Raw genomic sequence first — 16210 nt, 5'->3', positions numbered from 1 at the left:
TTGCCCAACTGTAAGTACATTAAAAACCATCAAATGGTACACTTTAAAAGAGAATTGTATGGTATATAAATAATATCAAAAAAAGCTGTTATGTCAAAACAAAACAAAAAATCCTCTGGATTTGCTAATTGGGAGTTATTAATGACCTCAGTGGGAGGAATTGCAGTAGTGATTGGAGTTGAAGCCAGACTGAAGAGGGTCAAGGAATACATGAAGTAAGCAACAAACATTACCTGCCTTTTCAAAATGTTGTGACAAAGGAGATAGGGTAGTGCTTGAAAGGGAGAAGGTTTAAAGGGACTGTGATTTAAAAAAAAAAAAGAAACAATCCTGTAAAGAAAGAAATTGAAGCTATTAGATCAGAGCAGCATGTGAGGTGTGAGGCAGGGGCAGTTGTAAAGTGTTGGAGCCCACAGAAACTTGAGTTTCAAACACCAGAAAAGGGTCCACTTTATTTAAATACGAAAAAAATCTTTCTCCCTCAAATCTATCTAGGTTTGGCCCTCTCTTCCCTAGGATAACGTGGTTGCTTTCTCCAAGACTTTCCGTCCTTTACACTTCACTAACAAATTACTCCTTATAGGTCAGGATTCAGGGAAGGAGAAGGATCACAGTGCAGGAAACAGTATAGTCCCCAAGGATTATAATTTAACCTTTATTAATCCTTATTCTTTCATCTCAAGAATTTGGCTTTAATATCAAGGACATAAAATCACAGCATCTCTCAAAAATGTTAAGTGTTTAGTCAGCCAAAAATAGGACTAATGCCATCTATGTGGAAGGATGTAAAACTGCAGTTGTTTTCAAATTGCTAAATCAAATTTTTTCTCCCAATATCTGAGCCTAGATAACCATTTTGGGAGTCTGGAGCATATCCGCGGACCATTCCCATTTATTCCCTAGAACTTAAAACTGTCCAGTAATGGCTTTTTAACTAAACTCCATTTCTGGGTTCATTATTTTCCAGTGTTGGGTCCTACCACTGTATTTCGAAAATCTTTGTGGTTTTTCGGAATGCTTAAACTCAACCCCAGTTGAAAGCTCTTGATAGAAATCCCTCATGTTAAGAGTTAGTGGTGGAAACCACATTAAAAGTGTAGGGGTGTGTTCTCTTTATGAATTTTCTTGTCTCTAGGCCATAAATTATGCTGGGTGCTCTGATGCTGGGACATGCCATTCAGAAATGTAACAGAACAATGAGTACCATTGGGGACTGGTTCAGATGTGACCTGTTGGAAAGGAAGAACTTCCAGCCCCAACAATTACTGTGCTGGCAGTGGTCTTCTCATCAGTGGGAAGCTCAATGACGTTATTTTGGTCGAACAATTTGTATATGGATTGAACACCTTTTTAGCCAGGGTAGCAGACCATCGTTAACCTTCCTTCTGTGGAAATGTTGGCACTAAAGCCAGCGATGCAGTCCAGACATAATTTTGTTACAAAGATGTACGTAGCTTCGGCTGCACAGTGTTCTTTTCTGCCATCTTTCCGCCTGGAGCCATCTGACTCATTCTTTGCACTGGTGTTCACCTCGAATTAACATAAACTCAAGACAAAAATATCTCCAGATTACCTTAGGAATACAGACTCATTTATTTTTTGCTGTTAATATTCCCTTATTATCCAATTTTACTAATGCGTAGAACATTCATTTTAAATGGGAGTAGCTTTACTGACAGGAGAAACCCTGAGGTGATTTCCCTTGAGGGGTAAGAGCACATCCTCGGGGCCCACACTGCCTGCATTTGAATCCCAGCTCTGCCACTTACTCGCTTTATAACCCTGAGCAAGTTACTTGACTTCTCTGTGCCTCATTTTTCTCCTAAGTAAAATGGGAATAACAGCACCTTATAGGACTGGAGCGGGAATCAAAGGATTAATCCCCATCAAGTGCTTAGAACAGTGCTGGACACATACAGCATCCTCCATAGATGCAAGCTGTTGGCTTTTATTTTAGATTAACTAAGAAAATGATTCACATTACAAAATTTCAACCTAAATATTGAATGCAGTATTAGGACATTGGATCCTGCTTGAGGAAATTCTTATGAGCTCAAAAGCTAGCACTCGCATATGCTGGAGAAGCAGAAAAAGGTAAAGCACAAGAACAAGGTCTTGGGTTCTAGTTGTCACGGTACTACCACCCAGCAGTGGGACCCCAGGCCTTGCTTTGGTCATCTGTGCCGCAAAGACCTTCGTCTACACATCCTCTGAAGTCCCTGCCAGCCTCTAATGTGCTCTAATTCCTCGAATTCCCAACTTTTTGTTCTGTCAGCTAAGTAGTACTACTTACACGAATCTAAACAGAAATAAGTATCTGTAAAATAGTTTTCACGACATTAAAAACTGGAAAAAATAACCTGGAGGGGTCCCAAAGTCCAGACTCCAATTTTGAGTGGCTTTGTCCCTTGGACACATTTCCTCATGTGAACACATTGATGCGAATTCCACTAAATATGGGAGAGACGAGTTCAAGAGCCTTTCCAGGATTTTGCAATGCACAGTCCTGGGATCTGACCTAACTTCAGGGCTGACCGCCGGTGAGTCTCTGGGCCTGTGACTCCATTTCTAATCCTGATATTCTTACATTGACAATGTGATATTCCATAAGTAGCTTCTCGGGAAAATACAAAATTGGTGCTACATCAAGTAAAATTATGATTTGATTTCTAAGGTCATGGGACTTCTGAAAAACTTGTTTTATCTGAGATGCCTAAAATTAAAACTCATGAAAAATGACAGAATGATGGTGTATTATACACTGATTTATTTTAAAGCATAATATATAAGAAAATGTACAGTGTCTTAAAAAGCATTTGATAAATAGTTTTAAGTACAATTTTTAAGTTCTAATTGGGATGAATACACACACTTCTAGCCATAAAAGTGCAATTTTAATGGCAGATTTCAGACCTCTGAAGCTACATGTTAGCTAATGGACAAATTAACGACATTAAAAATATGCATTTATAAAAATTTGAGGAAATTCATGAAAATGTTTTGTAAACATTTTTATAAACATCTATCATAAAATATCGGAGTTTTCACGATCTACTTACAAATATTAAATCCTATCTTTTATAATATTATACAAGTTATTATAATGTTTGCATTATAAATTCTTATGTAAACTCCCTTACGTCCTCTTCACTAATATCAAGCACAGGTTTGTATATCATATATATATATGATATATATATATATATAAACACTACTTTTTCCCTTGTGTAATGCCCCCTCATAAGGATATACTTGGTCTGTGGGACAATCAGAGCATAGCAAAATGCTGCTTTAGCTGCTTAATTAAATGTTGGGTATCCACATGATCTGGAAATGCTGCTTCCGACTTCTGAGCAGCAACATAGCTTCTCTGTAGATCTCCAATCTGTAAGAAATACCGGAATAAGACCACAGAGTGAGATCAGGAAAAAAGAGTAAGAAAGTAAAAAAAAAAAAAAAAGATATAATATCTGTACACTGTAGAAAATCAAAGGTTTTTAAGGGTAAAGCGTTTGATTATGCCACTTTGATTTTAGAATTCTTTCACCTAGGTTACAATTCAATCTTGAAAAATACGAGAAAAATAAAATAACCAATTATACAAATAATTTCTGCTCCATTACGGCTGTCTAGTTATGAATTCGTAAACCTTGTTTTCTTTTCCCTTCATAGGTAGTATTATAAAAATAAAATAACATTGGCATACTACACCAGCCAGCTCTATATAGTTTCCAAAAGCCTTAGGACAACTATTTGTAATGTACCATAAAGATTTTTTGGTTAGGGCATTATCTTTTAGACAGAAAATTCAAGCAAAAATGATTGTATATAAGATACAATAACATGCGGGCACCTGGGTGGCTCAGTTGGTTCAGCGTCTGCTTTCAGCTCTGGTCATGATCCCAGGGTCCTGGGATCGAGTCCCGCGTCGGGCTCCCTGCTCAGCAGGGGGTCTGCTTCTCCTTCTCCCTCTGCTGCTCCCCCCTCCCACTTGTGCTCTCTTGCTCTCTCTCTCTCTAATAAATAAAAATCTTTAAAGAAAAAAAAGATACAATAACATGCTCAGGGAGGTTTTAAATGGAGCTAGCAGAGTAATGTGGGGGAAGACATCTGGCTTTAGAAGTTTATTAAGGGTATCTCTGATTTTCAATAAAGCTGGTATTAAAGTCCAGTCCCAAAGAAAAGCACACAGTATCTGGATCCCTCTGAATAGATCTGGATTCACGCATACATTTATAAAAACCAAGAGCTTTTTAGTGTGTCCATGGACACAAAAAACCTAGATAATTCAATTCTGGCAGGTTTTTTGTTTTTTGTTTTTGAAACGTAATACATATTAAAAACATAAGTTTCCTTTTTTAAAACCCATAGCATTTCTTTTTAAGATACCATTTTCTTTTATGGAAAATATAACCTTTTGCTGAAAAAAAATCTCCTTTGAGTTATATATTATTAAAGTGTGATAAAGTGAAAGTGGTTTAAGTAAATGGCAGCACAGAGCAGTGGAAAACACATGGGTATCATTGGGTGCTGGGTATAAATTCCGACCCCACCGCAGCCATGTGACCCTAGGGGACTCTAGGGGAGTCTTTTAAGCTCGACCAGCCTTGGGTTCCATTCGAATGTAAGCTGCATGAGGTAGAGGCTTTGTTTTAGTCACTGCTAACATCCTCTGTGCCAACCACAGTGCCGGGCACACAGCAGAGGATCCATAAATGAAACATCAGTTGTATGAAGAAAGGAGTCAGGAAGGTGAGGGAAACCTACGCGACAGGTTGTTGGGAGAATCAGAGAGGGTGTGTAGAGCCCCAGGGACAGTGGCTGGCACTGGACAAGTCCTCAAAAATGACAGCTTAGGAATGACAGCTTAGTTCCAAAGCAGAAATGAAAGTGAGGATGGCTTTGTGTTTGTGCTTTGAAAAATGACATTTTCATAACGTCTTCTGGTCTAGCAAGAGTCTTTACATCAGCAAACACTTTTAGCCATCTCCTTACCCTTCAAACTCACTTTCCATGTTAAAGGAAGATTTCTCAGTAAAAGTTAGTTATTGGATACCTTTTATTTGTTGTTCTTATTGAAAATGGCATGATTCCTTTTAGCTCTTGGATATTAACTGACTCGTAACACAGTATTAACAGTTCTATTTTGCCCACATTGTTCACAGCTAAAATAGCTTCCTCTCATATCCCTAATTTTATAGCAATTACGCCAGAGCCTTGACGGCGGCATCAAGGTCTACGATAAAATACCAGACTTCTTTGCTATAAAAGCCAATTACTAAATCCTTCCTCAACCAGGAATTACTTAATGAGTATTTTTTCTTTTTTTTTTTTTTTAAAGATTTTATTTTATTTATTTATTCATGAGAGACAGAGAGAGAGAGAGAGGCAGAGGGAGAAGCAGGCTCCTCGCTGAGCAGGGAGCCCGATGCGGGACTCGATCCCAGGACCCCGGGATCATGACCCGAGCCGAAGGCAGACGCTCAACCATCTGAGCCACCCAGGCGCCCGATGAGTATTTTTTTCATGACTAAATGTCCTATTTTAAAAATAAAATAATTCTGCAATTGATAATAATCTATAATGCAATCTGTGATATTTAGTCCATATTCAGTGATAAATTTCTTTAAGGTTTATTAAACTGTCCCCTGAAGTGAAGGACAGATGGATACAATATTTATAAAACCATTTCTTTCAAAACATTACTAGAATTTCCTTATTTATCTTTCCTTATTTAGCTGTATTTTTTTTAAAACCAGGAAAGAAAAAGAAACAGATCAGATGATGAATTGATAAAGAGAATACCTTATCAGAGACCGTTGCAAAATTAAAATGTGGCTCATACATATGGGGTGCTAAAGATGATGCAGTTTGCAGCAGTGCTCTTGCCTGTATTTAAAAAAAGGGGGGGGGAGAAAACCAAAGGTATATGAGCATCTATCAGCACGATATTTGTGACTTTTTTGTGTGTGTGTGATTTGGTATTTTTTGTTTTTTGTTTTTTTTTTTTTTGGTAAAAGAATCCTTTACCCAAGATATAGGACCTTAATAAACATGATCCTGTGATAAATACAGATGACATTCCTTGTGAAATATGACTTACTGAAATACAATTAATACTTACATCTTCCCAAAATTAATGATAAAAATGCTTCAAAATATGAAGAAACTTAAGAGTAGATTTAAAGTCGAGAACCACGGTTCTTGTAAAGTTTGTATTTCAATATGACAAATCAAAATATAATCCTTTCAATGCTAAAAAAAAAAAAAGCCTTATTAACCTCGTTTTTATTGCTATTGATTGGTTTCTTAGGCTTCTAATTACCTGTTCTCTAATGCTACAACAAAAACAATAAAAAAATAATAATAAATTTCCAAGCTCCAAGTTCTGTGCTAGAAGACTGTGATGAGCATTTATTACAATGCTGACCTCAAAATAACATGTGAATGCAACTGAAAAGGACAAGCCTTCTGTTCTCTCAAGTACTCAAAAAACAAAGTTGGCATCCCCTACAGGCTCAAAGGATCCTTAGGACCACAAACTCACCATTCCAAGCTGCTGACCATCCCTCCAATTTCTAACTAAATCCAAAACCTCTACCCATGACCTATGGACAAATGTGTGTATTTTTTTTTTTTAATGGAAAATAACCAATGGGATGGTAGATACTGATTTTTGTTTTATGATTAGCTATTTTTCTTTTAATCGAGGTATAATTTTTAGTAATAAAATAGAGGTTAGTAGCATGAAAACTTTCACCAAAACCTTTCAAATCAGTTTAGTAGAGAAACTGTAACAAGTAGGAAACAAAAGCACCAACATGGGAACAGAGAAGATCACAAAAACACCTGTTTCATATGGACATAGGTAAAGTTCCATCACAGAACAAGTTCCCATTTTAGAGTACAGTTACTCAACAACACGGGTTTGAACTGCATGGGTCCACTTAGGTGTGGATTTTTTCAATAAATACAGTACTATAAATGTATTTTCTCTTTCTTATGATTTCCTTAATCACATCTTATCTTCTCTAGCTTACTTTACTGTAGAATACAGAATACAGTACGTATGACATAAAATGTGTTAATTGTGTACATTCTTGGTAAGGCTTCTAGTCAACAGTGGGTTCTTAGTAGTTAAGTTTGGGGGGTTCAAAAGTAATACTTGAATTTTCAACCACATGGGGTGTCAGCACCCCTAATCCTGTGTTGGTCAAGAGTCCTCTGTAGTTAGTTTTTGTTGACAAAATACAAACCCATCTTTTTTGGGGGAATTTACGAAATAAAGGCAACATCCAAGGATGTTTCTTTTCTTGTTGTGTTACAAGTTCATCACGGTGCTTAGGAGACCAGGCGGGAGGTTAACACTATATTTAGTGTTATATTTAACGCTATATATCCCTTAATATTTATCAGACCAACCTGATAAATATTAAGACCTATTTTTTAAATAAAGTTAGAAGGTTAACTTCTGCAGGTGAAGTTACTTACCTTCCTTGAGTCCCCGTTTCTTCATCTTTAAAGTCTAGAGTGTAGCACTTATCTATCCTTGATTGTCAGTAATATTGTAGGAGTATATTTAGCGTTTTAAACTTTTTAGTAATAGAATTTATTATTATAAATATATAATAATATAACTTATTAATAATAATATAATTTATTAAGCATCTACCGTGTGCTCAGTCCTAGGCTACCATGTCCAGCGCTTTCCATGCATAATCTGCTTATCCTCACAGAACACTTTCAGGTCCTGCTGTTACTCACTTTATGTGCTGTCTGTTCACTTCACAAATACGGGCCCACTACCCATCACACGCCAGGCACTGTTTTTGATGCTGAAAATACAGCACTTGGAAGACAAAGAAGGTCCCTATTTTCACGTGGCTGCCATGCTCCATTCTACATACACATATGAACATATCTGATAAAATAAGTATGGTGAAGAAAAAATAGAGTCGGAGATGTGATAGTGCCTGAGGGCTCCTTTAGACTGATGTTTGAGATGACCTTTCCAAGGAGGTGGTGATTAAGCTAAGACCCGACTGACAAGGAGAAAAGTCACTGCGGGTTCTGAAAGAAGAACATTCCAAAAGCTGTAAAGTAAGAACGGGCACAGCATATTTGCAGAGCGGGGAGGCAGCTGATGTGTCCGGAAGTCAGTGAGAAGGGAGAAGTGATGAAAGATGTGGTCTGAGGGGGAGCTAGGGGCCAGATTATGTGGGACCCTGTAGGCCAAGATTTGAATCCACATTTCATTCCAAATGAAAAGGAAAGACTTCGGAGGATGCTGAGCAAAGCAGTGATAAATCATTCTTGTTTTTTTAAAAAATCCCTCCGCTGTTGAGAGGAGGACGTGTTACAGGGTACAATTACTTGCTGACGTAAGTGGAGACAAAAAGACCAGCGAGGAGACCGTTGTCGTAGAGTCCAGGCAAGAGAGGAGTGGGGTCTGGAGAAGGGTGGCAGAGGTGGGGTAAAGCGGCCAGGTCCGGGGTGGGGCTTGGAGGTCAAACTTGGCAGGGCCTGCCGAACGCGATGGGGTGTGGGGTGGCCACGCGAGGCGGCTGGGACAGAGAGGTTTCAAGTGGGGCTCCTAGGACTTTGGCTGGAGCACCCAGCTGGTGGATGGGGGACCGGGAACGGGGCAACAGCTCACTAAGGCAGGGAAGACCAGGGACGTACAGACTTGTCCTGATAAAACCAAAGGGTAAGAGAAAACAGAAAGATTAAGTAACTTGTCCAACGTCACATCACTAATATGTGCCAGACCCGGGATTCAAATCTAGCCAGTCAGACTCTAGAGCTCACTTCTCAACTGCAGCATGTAAGGGGGGCCTGGGTGGCTCAGTGGGTTAAGAGACTGGCTCTTGATTTTGGCTCAGGTCCTGATCTCAGGGTCCTGGGATCAAGCCCAGGCTCTGTGCTCAGCAGGGAGTCTGCTTGGGATTCTCCCTCTCTCTCTCTCTCTCTCTCTCTGTCTCACTCTCCCTCTGCCCCTCCCACTTGTGTTCTCTCTCTCTCAAAGACATCTTTTAAAAATAAACTGCAGCATGTAAAGACAGCTACACCTGACAGCCCCTCTCTGAAGAAAGCAGACTGTCCGCTGTGCCCCAGTAGCTCACTGACCTGCTCGACGTGGCCCTTCCTCATCTCCAGCACGGCCAGGTTGTTGTAAGCCTCGGCGTGGTGGTTGTTGTTGACCAGAGTGAGCCTGAAGCACTGATGGGCCAAGTTCATATCCCCTATGCCCTTGAACAGAAAAGCATGTATTCGCACACACAGATCCATACACTTCCGCCCGCCATCTCCTCCCTTCTTGCCTCGAGTGTGTCTTTTCTGCTACCAAGCAACAAGTACTGATCATAATCAAGTGTGAATCGTATATACGAGGTGTTAACCTGAGAAAATACATTCTAGGGTGACTCTCAGAAATCGCTCAGTCGCTACAGAAGACCATAACTAACCAAACCTGGATTTACGATACCCGAACATTCCTTCAAACTTGCGGCTCCCTTTTCTATACCAGAAATTGCATGAGAGAAACAACCTACCACAGCTACGTGGCCCAGGTTGTACCAGACATCGGCTGCCTCTTCTTCATTTTCAGCCAGAGCAAGGGCACGTTCGAACGAGGTCAGAGTCATATCATACTGCTGGGCATAGAAGCAGCAGAGCCCCAGATTGTTAAAGAGCTGACAGTTATAAACACCCATCTGCAGGAGTCGCCTTTTTGAAAAGGAGAACACATATTTTGGTGTCAGACCAACCTGATAAATATTAAGACCTATTTTTCTTATAAAGTTAGAAATGTTTTATAATTTTTAACATCCCCAAAGAATAGAAGGTATTACAGGAAATGGAAAAAAAATGTCAAAGCAAACACAAAAGCATGTCTTTTTTAAGGGTACTGGTCATGGGTAATGTGTCCAGAGGCAAGGTCAGAATCAGCTTGCGTAAGTTCTTTTCCCCAAAAAAATTCTGCTAGAGAAAACCAAGCTACAAAAGTGTCACATAAAGTAAAACCCACAACATTTTGCTTCATAAAGGTTTGGTGTCAAGCAGTAAACCCCTGAGACGTTCTAATCTAATTTGAGGGCTGTGTTTAGGATTTACCTTCAAGTTCTCAGCTAAATTGAATCTTGGTTTTGGTTATCTGTAGTATTTTGTGGTTTAGCTGTGTCTACTGACCTTCCAGTGAGCTTCCACCAAGGAAGACAAGACCATCAGTGCGATCCCTACCTTATCCACTCAGCTCTCATGCTAGAGCTCAAAAAACCCATTTGTTTCTATGCATCATTAATCCCAAAGGACAAGACCATTCACATAAGCAAATGAAAATCCACTTCAGCAGCCCTGAGGAACCCATGACCCATTTTCAGGGTGGGAGAGCAGAGGCAACTGCCTGTGCCTAAAACAACACGCATTTTATCATATTTTATGCTGCCGACATATATTTGGAAAGAACTCTCATCAGCAGCCAGTTATCTCCTTGTATATTACCTAACGGCAGAAGAGGAAATCAAAATTTAAAAATTAATCTCAGAAGCCATCTGTAGGATGAAATAAGAATGTGCTCAAAAGAGAACCAGAGACCAGAACTTATTTAGGCTTTGAAAACTTATTTGGACAAGAGTTGACAATACTTCACAGAACAGGGAAACCTGTTTCAGGTCCTCGACAGGGCTTGGAACCTGGGACCCACTGCTCTTTGCAAATCTCGTCACTGTTTCAGCTTCGGGGTCTTTATAGGCCATGTGGTGGTATTAAGGGAAGCAGTGATGGGGAGAAGTGTTTCCAGGAACTATTAAACAGTTACTCGTTGACAAGAAAATGGCTAACTCATACAATGACGTGGCATTAAAAACTCAATTATCCAGGTATGTTTCTGCAAGATGCCAAGTATCTGCACATTTTCAAATTCTTAGATGTCACTTGAATGCTCATAAAACCTCTGGGTGCTTGAATGTTTAGTCTCCTACAGACATGGCCTATATATTATGTGTCTACATTTTCACACCATCATTATTGCTGCTGCACCAATATTTCACAGGAAAGTTCTATGCAGAGAGTGTAAAGCACACCTGTAAAACCGAAGAGCTATTTCTGGCTGATCAGAATAAAAGTGGTTGCTTCCAATGCACGCAATGGCTTCCACGTGAGTATTGTCCTGTTTCAAAACTTCTCTGTAGTATTCCGCTGCTGATGAAATATTGTTCATTTCCTATTCTCCAATAAGACAGAAGAGCAGTACTTCAGTGCCAGGAAATTATTTTTCTTCTGGCTGATTTATGTTCATTCATTCAACAAATATTGAGAGCCTACCATGTGCCAGACTGTGTTCTAGGCCCTGAGGACACAATACGAACAAAAAGACAAAGCTGCTATCCTCAAGGAGGGTACAGCTGGTAAGGAAGACAAGCGAATGAACAAATAGGTAATATAATGTCAGGCAAATATAACATATGAAGAAAGGCAAGGAGAGGGGCGCCTGGGTGGCTCAGTCGGTTAAGCGTCTGCCTTCCACTCAGGTCATGATCCCAGAGTCCTGGGATCGAGCCCCCACTGAGCTGGAAGCCTGCTTCTCCCTCTGCCCGTCCCCCTGCTTGTTCTCGTGCGTGCTCTCTCTCTCTCTCTCTCCCCCTGCTCAAAAAAAATAAAATCTTAAAAAAAAGAGGGAGAGAGAGAGACCAGAGAGATGATCTCTCTCTCTACTATATGAGGGTATAGATAGAAGGTGTCTGTCTACAGACCAGGAAAAGGGCCCTCACTCAGAAATGAATTGGCCAGCACCTTGATCTTAGACTTCCCAGCCTCCAGAATTATGGAAATAAATTTTATGTCCTTTAAGCCTCCCAGTTTGTGGTATTTTGTTACAGCAGCCTGAGAAAACTAAGATATTGTCCTTCCAAAGAATAATCTCCACACCTAGGCAGCAACCTGACCACTGAACCTAATGGCCCTGAGCAGCCTGGGTCCCCATGAACATGACTTTTCTGGTTTCCAGGGCAACAACATCCTATAGTGCAAGGCTTCAGTATTACTGTTGTCCAAGTTGGTGTCTTAGTCTGCTCGGGTTCCTATACCAAAATACCACAGACTGTGGCTTAAACAACAGAACTTCATTTTCCCACAGTTTTGGAGGCTGTAAGTCCAAGGTCAAGTGCCAGCATGGCGGGGATCTTGTGAGGACTCTCTTACAGGCTTACAAAGGGTCACCTTCTCACTGTGTCCTCAAAAGGCAGAGCGAGCACCAGCACACTCTGGTGTCTCTTCTATTAAGGGCATTAATCCCACCATGAGGGCCCCACCCTCATGACCACATCTAAACGTAACTATCTCGAAAGGCCTCATCTCTAAATACCATCACACTGGGGGTTAGGGCTTCAACATATTAATTTGGGAGGAACACGATTCAGCCCAATGCAAAAAGACTCCAGCCTGAATGGATAATTGTTTCAAGGCTTTCAGTTCTATAAAATTACCTTGGAATGTTTGTATACTTGATTGATGGGCACATAATTATGTAATCTTGAGGAATTTTAGACTGAAACTAATTTGTGTTTTTGGCAACCCCATATGTAGTTTTTTAAACGTGTTATTGTAAAATATGTGCTTATGCTAAATAAATTTAAACACTGAAAAAGGTTATAAAATGAAAAGTAATAGTCCCCTCTCCAAATCCAGTCAGAGGTTCTGTGAATAGTTTGAGTATTTTTCAAGAAACTTTGTTCATATGTGTGTAGACATACATGTATGCAAGTTTTTACCATAACATAATCATTCTACACATTCTGATACACGGTTCATTGTTTTTACTCTCAGTGTCTTGACTCTTTCCATATCAGCACAAAGGGTTCTACCCCATTACTTTTTTATTTCTGCATAGTTTTCTATCAATACATAGACCATAGTTTATTTAACCAGCCCCCTTTTGATGAAGCATTCGTTTGTTTCATTTTTTTTTTTGCTATAAAAAATACTATAAAATCATCCTTGTACATATTTTCTGAACTTATATGAAAGCATCCTTAAGGAAAATTCCTACAAATGAAATTGCTGGGCCAAAGAGTATGCACGCTTGGAAATCTCATCAGTAATCGCAAACAGCCTCCAAATGGGTTGTGCCAACATACACTCCCAGCATCAGTGTTCGTATGTGGGGTGTGTTCCTCACAACCTTGACAACCCTACATGTCCTGGAACTTCTCCATCTCTGTCAACCTGATTAAGTCAAAAAAGGCATCTCATTATTTTAGTTTTTATTTCTTCAATTATGACTGAGGTTAGGCATTTAATACACACCTATTTATATTTCCTTTTCTGTGAACTGCCGATTCATGTCCTTTGCCCATTTTTCTATCCTATCTTTTGTTCTTTTACTATTAGCTTGTGTTATGGGGGCTTGGGTTGGAAACTGCCCTCCTGGATACAGGAGAGCTGGGGGCAGACGTGTGCCTCAGAGATCCCTGGGCACTGACTCTGTTTTCTCCTTCCAGATTAAACAAGTCTGCTGATGTGACTTAAGTTCAAAATCCAGGAAGTCCTGGTGTTTATAAACATTTCCTTCAGAGGAAAAGTATAGATGGTTTAAGGTCTTCTAGATGGGTCTTACCGAGCCCCAGTATGAGAGGCAGTGGTGTAGCCGTGGTGTAGCTGGAATTGGCTGTTGTCTCATCTCTGGGGTGATTTTACTTGCATGAAGAGGATCAGCAGCCACAATGCAGGCCAGTAGGAAAACAAGGGCTAATGCAAAAGCCACACCACGATTTCAACCCACAACTGCTCTGAGGAAACACCTTGTTTCCATAAGTGTTTACAATCTTAACTAAATGAGAACCTGTAAGTTTGTGTTCATGCACATTTGTGTGTGTGTGTGTGTGTGTGTGTGTAATTCTCCCACAACCTGGAAACCACCTGAAATTCAGCAGCTTTTAAGCAATGTATAGATTGAGGAAATTAAAAGTAGTCTTTTGTCTGTCTCAGGTATGGCAAATATTTTCCCCGCTGGAAATTTTTATACTGTTTGTTTTGGTTTTATTTCTATTTGTTTTTATAGAAAATTTTAACTTTATAGAACACTTATTTAACTCTATAGAAAATTTAACTTTTATCTTCTCAAATTCAGTCTTTTCTATTATGGCTTTCGACTTTCTATCACACTTAGAAAGGTCTTCCTATTCCAAGTTTATACAAATAATTCATCTGTGTCTTTTTTCTGGAACTTTCATGGTTTTAAATCTGTGAGTCATCTGGCAGTAATAGACTCTTTTAGTATAAGAAATCATTATTCCTCCAGCTCTATTTTTTTTAAATAATCTAATAATCCAATTGGTTAAATAGGCAGTCTTTAAAAAAACATTGTAAATTGTCATATGTATGAACATACATAGACTCTGTTTTGCTCCTTTAATCTATTCCTGCATCAGAATTGTTTAAATTATAGTAACTCTAGAATAAATTTTGTTAATGTAGATTTAAAAAATATTTTCAAATCTATAAATGTCACCTCAAGTATATAAATAACTATGGTATCATTTAAGTGATGTTGATAGTGGTTATTTTGGAACAAATTCACAAAATACTATAATTTAAGTTATTTAAAATAAAATTGCAAATAGCTTGAGGTGAATGTTGCAGTGGTTCTCAAACTCTGTTATATGTCAGAAACGCCTAGTGAGCTCAAACATACAAATAATTGCCTGAGTCCTGCCTTCCAGGATATCTGATTCAGTAGGCAGAGGATAGGCCACCCTTCTCAACCATTCCTAAAGTTATTTGAACACACAGTAAACTTCAAGGACTACTAGAATAATCTCTTCTAGGGTAACATTTCAAATTTCAAATATCTTCAATAAAAACAGTTCAGAGACCTGCCTTTTGAATGGATAAACAGAATTCCTCAAGAACAATTAAAACCACCACCAAATTTAGCAAGAATAAATCATTTTAAACAATAAGCAATGAACACTAGGCAGCACAACATGTTCGTTTTAAAACAGGAAAACACTGAAAAGATACAAGATCAAAATGAATGTGATAAATAAAAAAGAACATAAAGGAAGAGGCTCCCTCCAGGGAAGTCTGATGTACATACAAAAATCCCTAAGGCATATGTATTGTAGGCTGCAGTGCTAAGGGACAAACTTTACTAAGTAACTCCAAATTTACTGTCACATAAAGAGAAAAGGAATACACTGGAAATCTGTCTTCGTATGGTAAACTTTGGCACAAGGGAAATTAGCAGTTAGGTTCAAGGGGAAATACTGCGTCTCACTACTTTAAATTTGCACTTAGTCCTTGATCATGCTTTCTGTGGATGATAAATTGTCCCCACAACTTGGATGCTTTCTTCTCCACTTTGAGAGCCAACTCCAATTCTACTTTTCTCCCCAAACCTTCCCCTGTAGACTTCTAAAAAAGGATATGGTCCTTCAAGTCCTGGTCAGACCGTGAGCACGGAAGGATGAAGGGAGCTGTTAAGGGTCTCCTCCCTGTCTCAGCCAGAGTGACTATAACAGAAGGTTGGCAGGAATTCTTCCAACTAGCAACCATCAAAGATTCCATAGATGTCTAGCTCTTTCTGCCAGTGCTTTCTGCCTGAGAAGAAGGACTGAAATGTGCAGAAGGTGGAGCTTAAAGGTCCGAGAGCTCTGATCATATTGAGGCAGGCACTGATCTGTATGAATACCACAGTTCTATTTCTTAAGCTTCTTGGTCAAAATTTTGTTCATGTTCAATTTAAGGTCACACAAGGACAGATACAGAGATACAAATACAGTATTTTATTTTTATTGAATGATCAAAGCCTTCTGCTTCTGTGTTTATCAGAATTATATTTCAAAAGGGGAAACAGTATTTCTAGACAATTTAAAAATAAAATTTGATTTTCATTTTAAAAGGAATGCAAGTTCATGACAGAAAATCTGGAAAATACAGAAAGTATGAAAAAGAAAATAAAAGTTCATTCATATACTATTACCCAGATATAGCAACTATTAATATCTTCCACTCTTTTCCTAACAAAATAATTTAAAAATATTGTACCTAGAATTTCAAGGAATTTAAGAATAGAGATGCTTCTTGTCAGTATTGTACTGGAAGTCCTAAACAATAAGATTTTTTTATTAAGTGGCAAAATAATTGAGACGAAGAGATAAAACTGTTTGCAGATAATGACTATTTTATTTACTTAGAAAATCTAAGAGAATTT

At 38.9% G+C, this 16210-nt stretch overlaps 1 protein-coding gene across 4 annotated transcripts in view; it reads right to left on the bottom strand.

Annotated features, from left to right (window-relative positions):
- Window positions 1-2763: 2763 nt before the first annotated feature.
- The window catches only part of TTC8 (tetratricopeptide repeat domain 8), a 52237-nt gene continuing 38790 nt past the window's right edge, over window positions 2764-16210 (bottom strand). For all 4 annotated transcript variants that reach the window (XM_032405754.1, XM_032405751.1, XM_032405755.1 and 1 more), the window contains 5 exons: window positions 11082-11221; window positions 9552-9726; window positions 9127-9249; window positions 5806-5889; window positions 2764-3385 (listed from right to left, as the gene is read on the bottom strand). In XM_032405754.1, the coding sequence (XP_032261645.1) occupies window positions 3269-3385; window positions 5806-5889; window positions 9127-9249; window positions 9552-9726; window positions 11082-11221 (639 nt within the window). In that variant the 3' untranslated portion in view covers window positions 2764-3268. The remainder of the gene's footprint in view (window positions 3386-5805; window positions 5890-9126; window positions 9250-9551; window positions 9727-11081; window positions 11222-16210) is intronic.

The sequence above is a fragment of the Phoca vitulina genome, unplaced genomic scaffold (genome assembly GCF_004348235.1).
Source record: "Phoca vitulina isolate PV1807 unplaced genomic scaffold, GSC_HSeal_1.0 scaffold7, whole genome shotgun sequence".
NCBI classification, from domain to species: Eukaryota; Metazoa; Chordata; class Mammalia; order Carnivora; family Phocidae; genus Phoca; species Phoca vitulina.
This window is presented reverse-complemented; position numbering and strand designations above follow the sequence as displayed.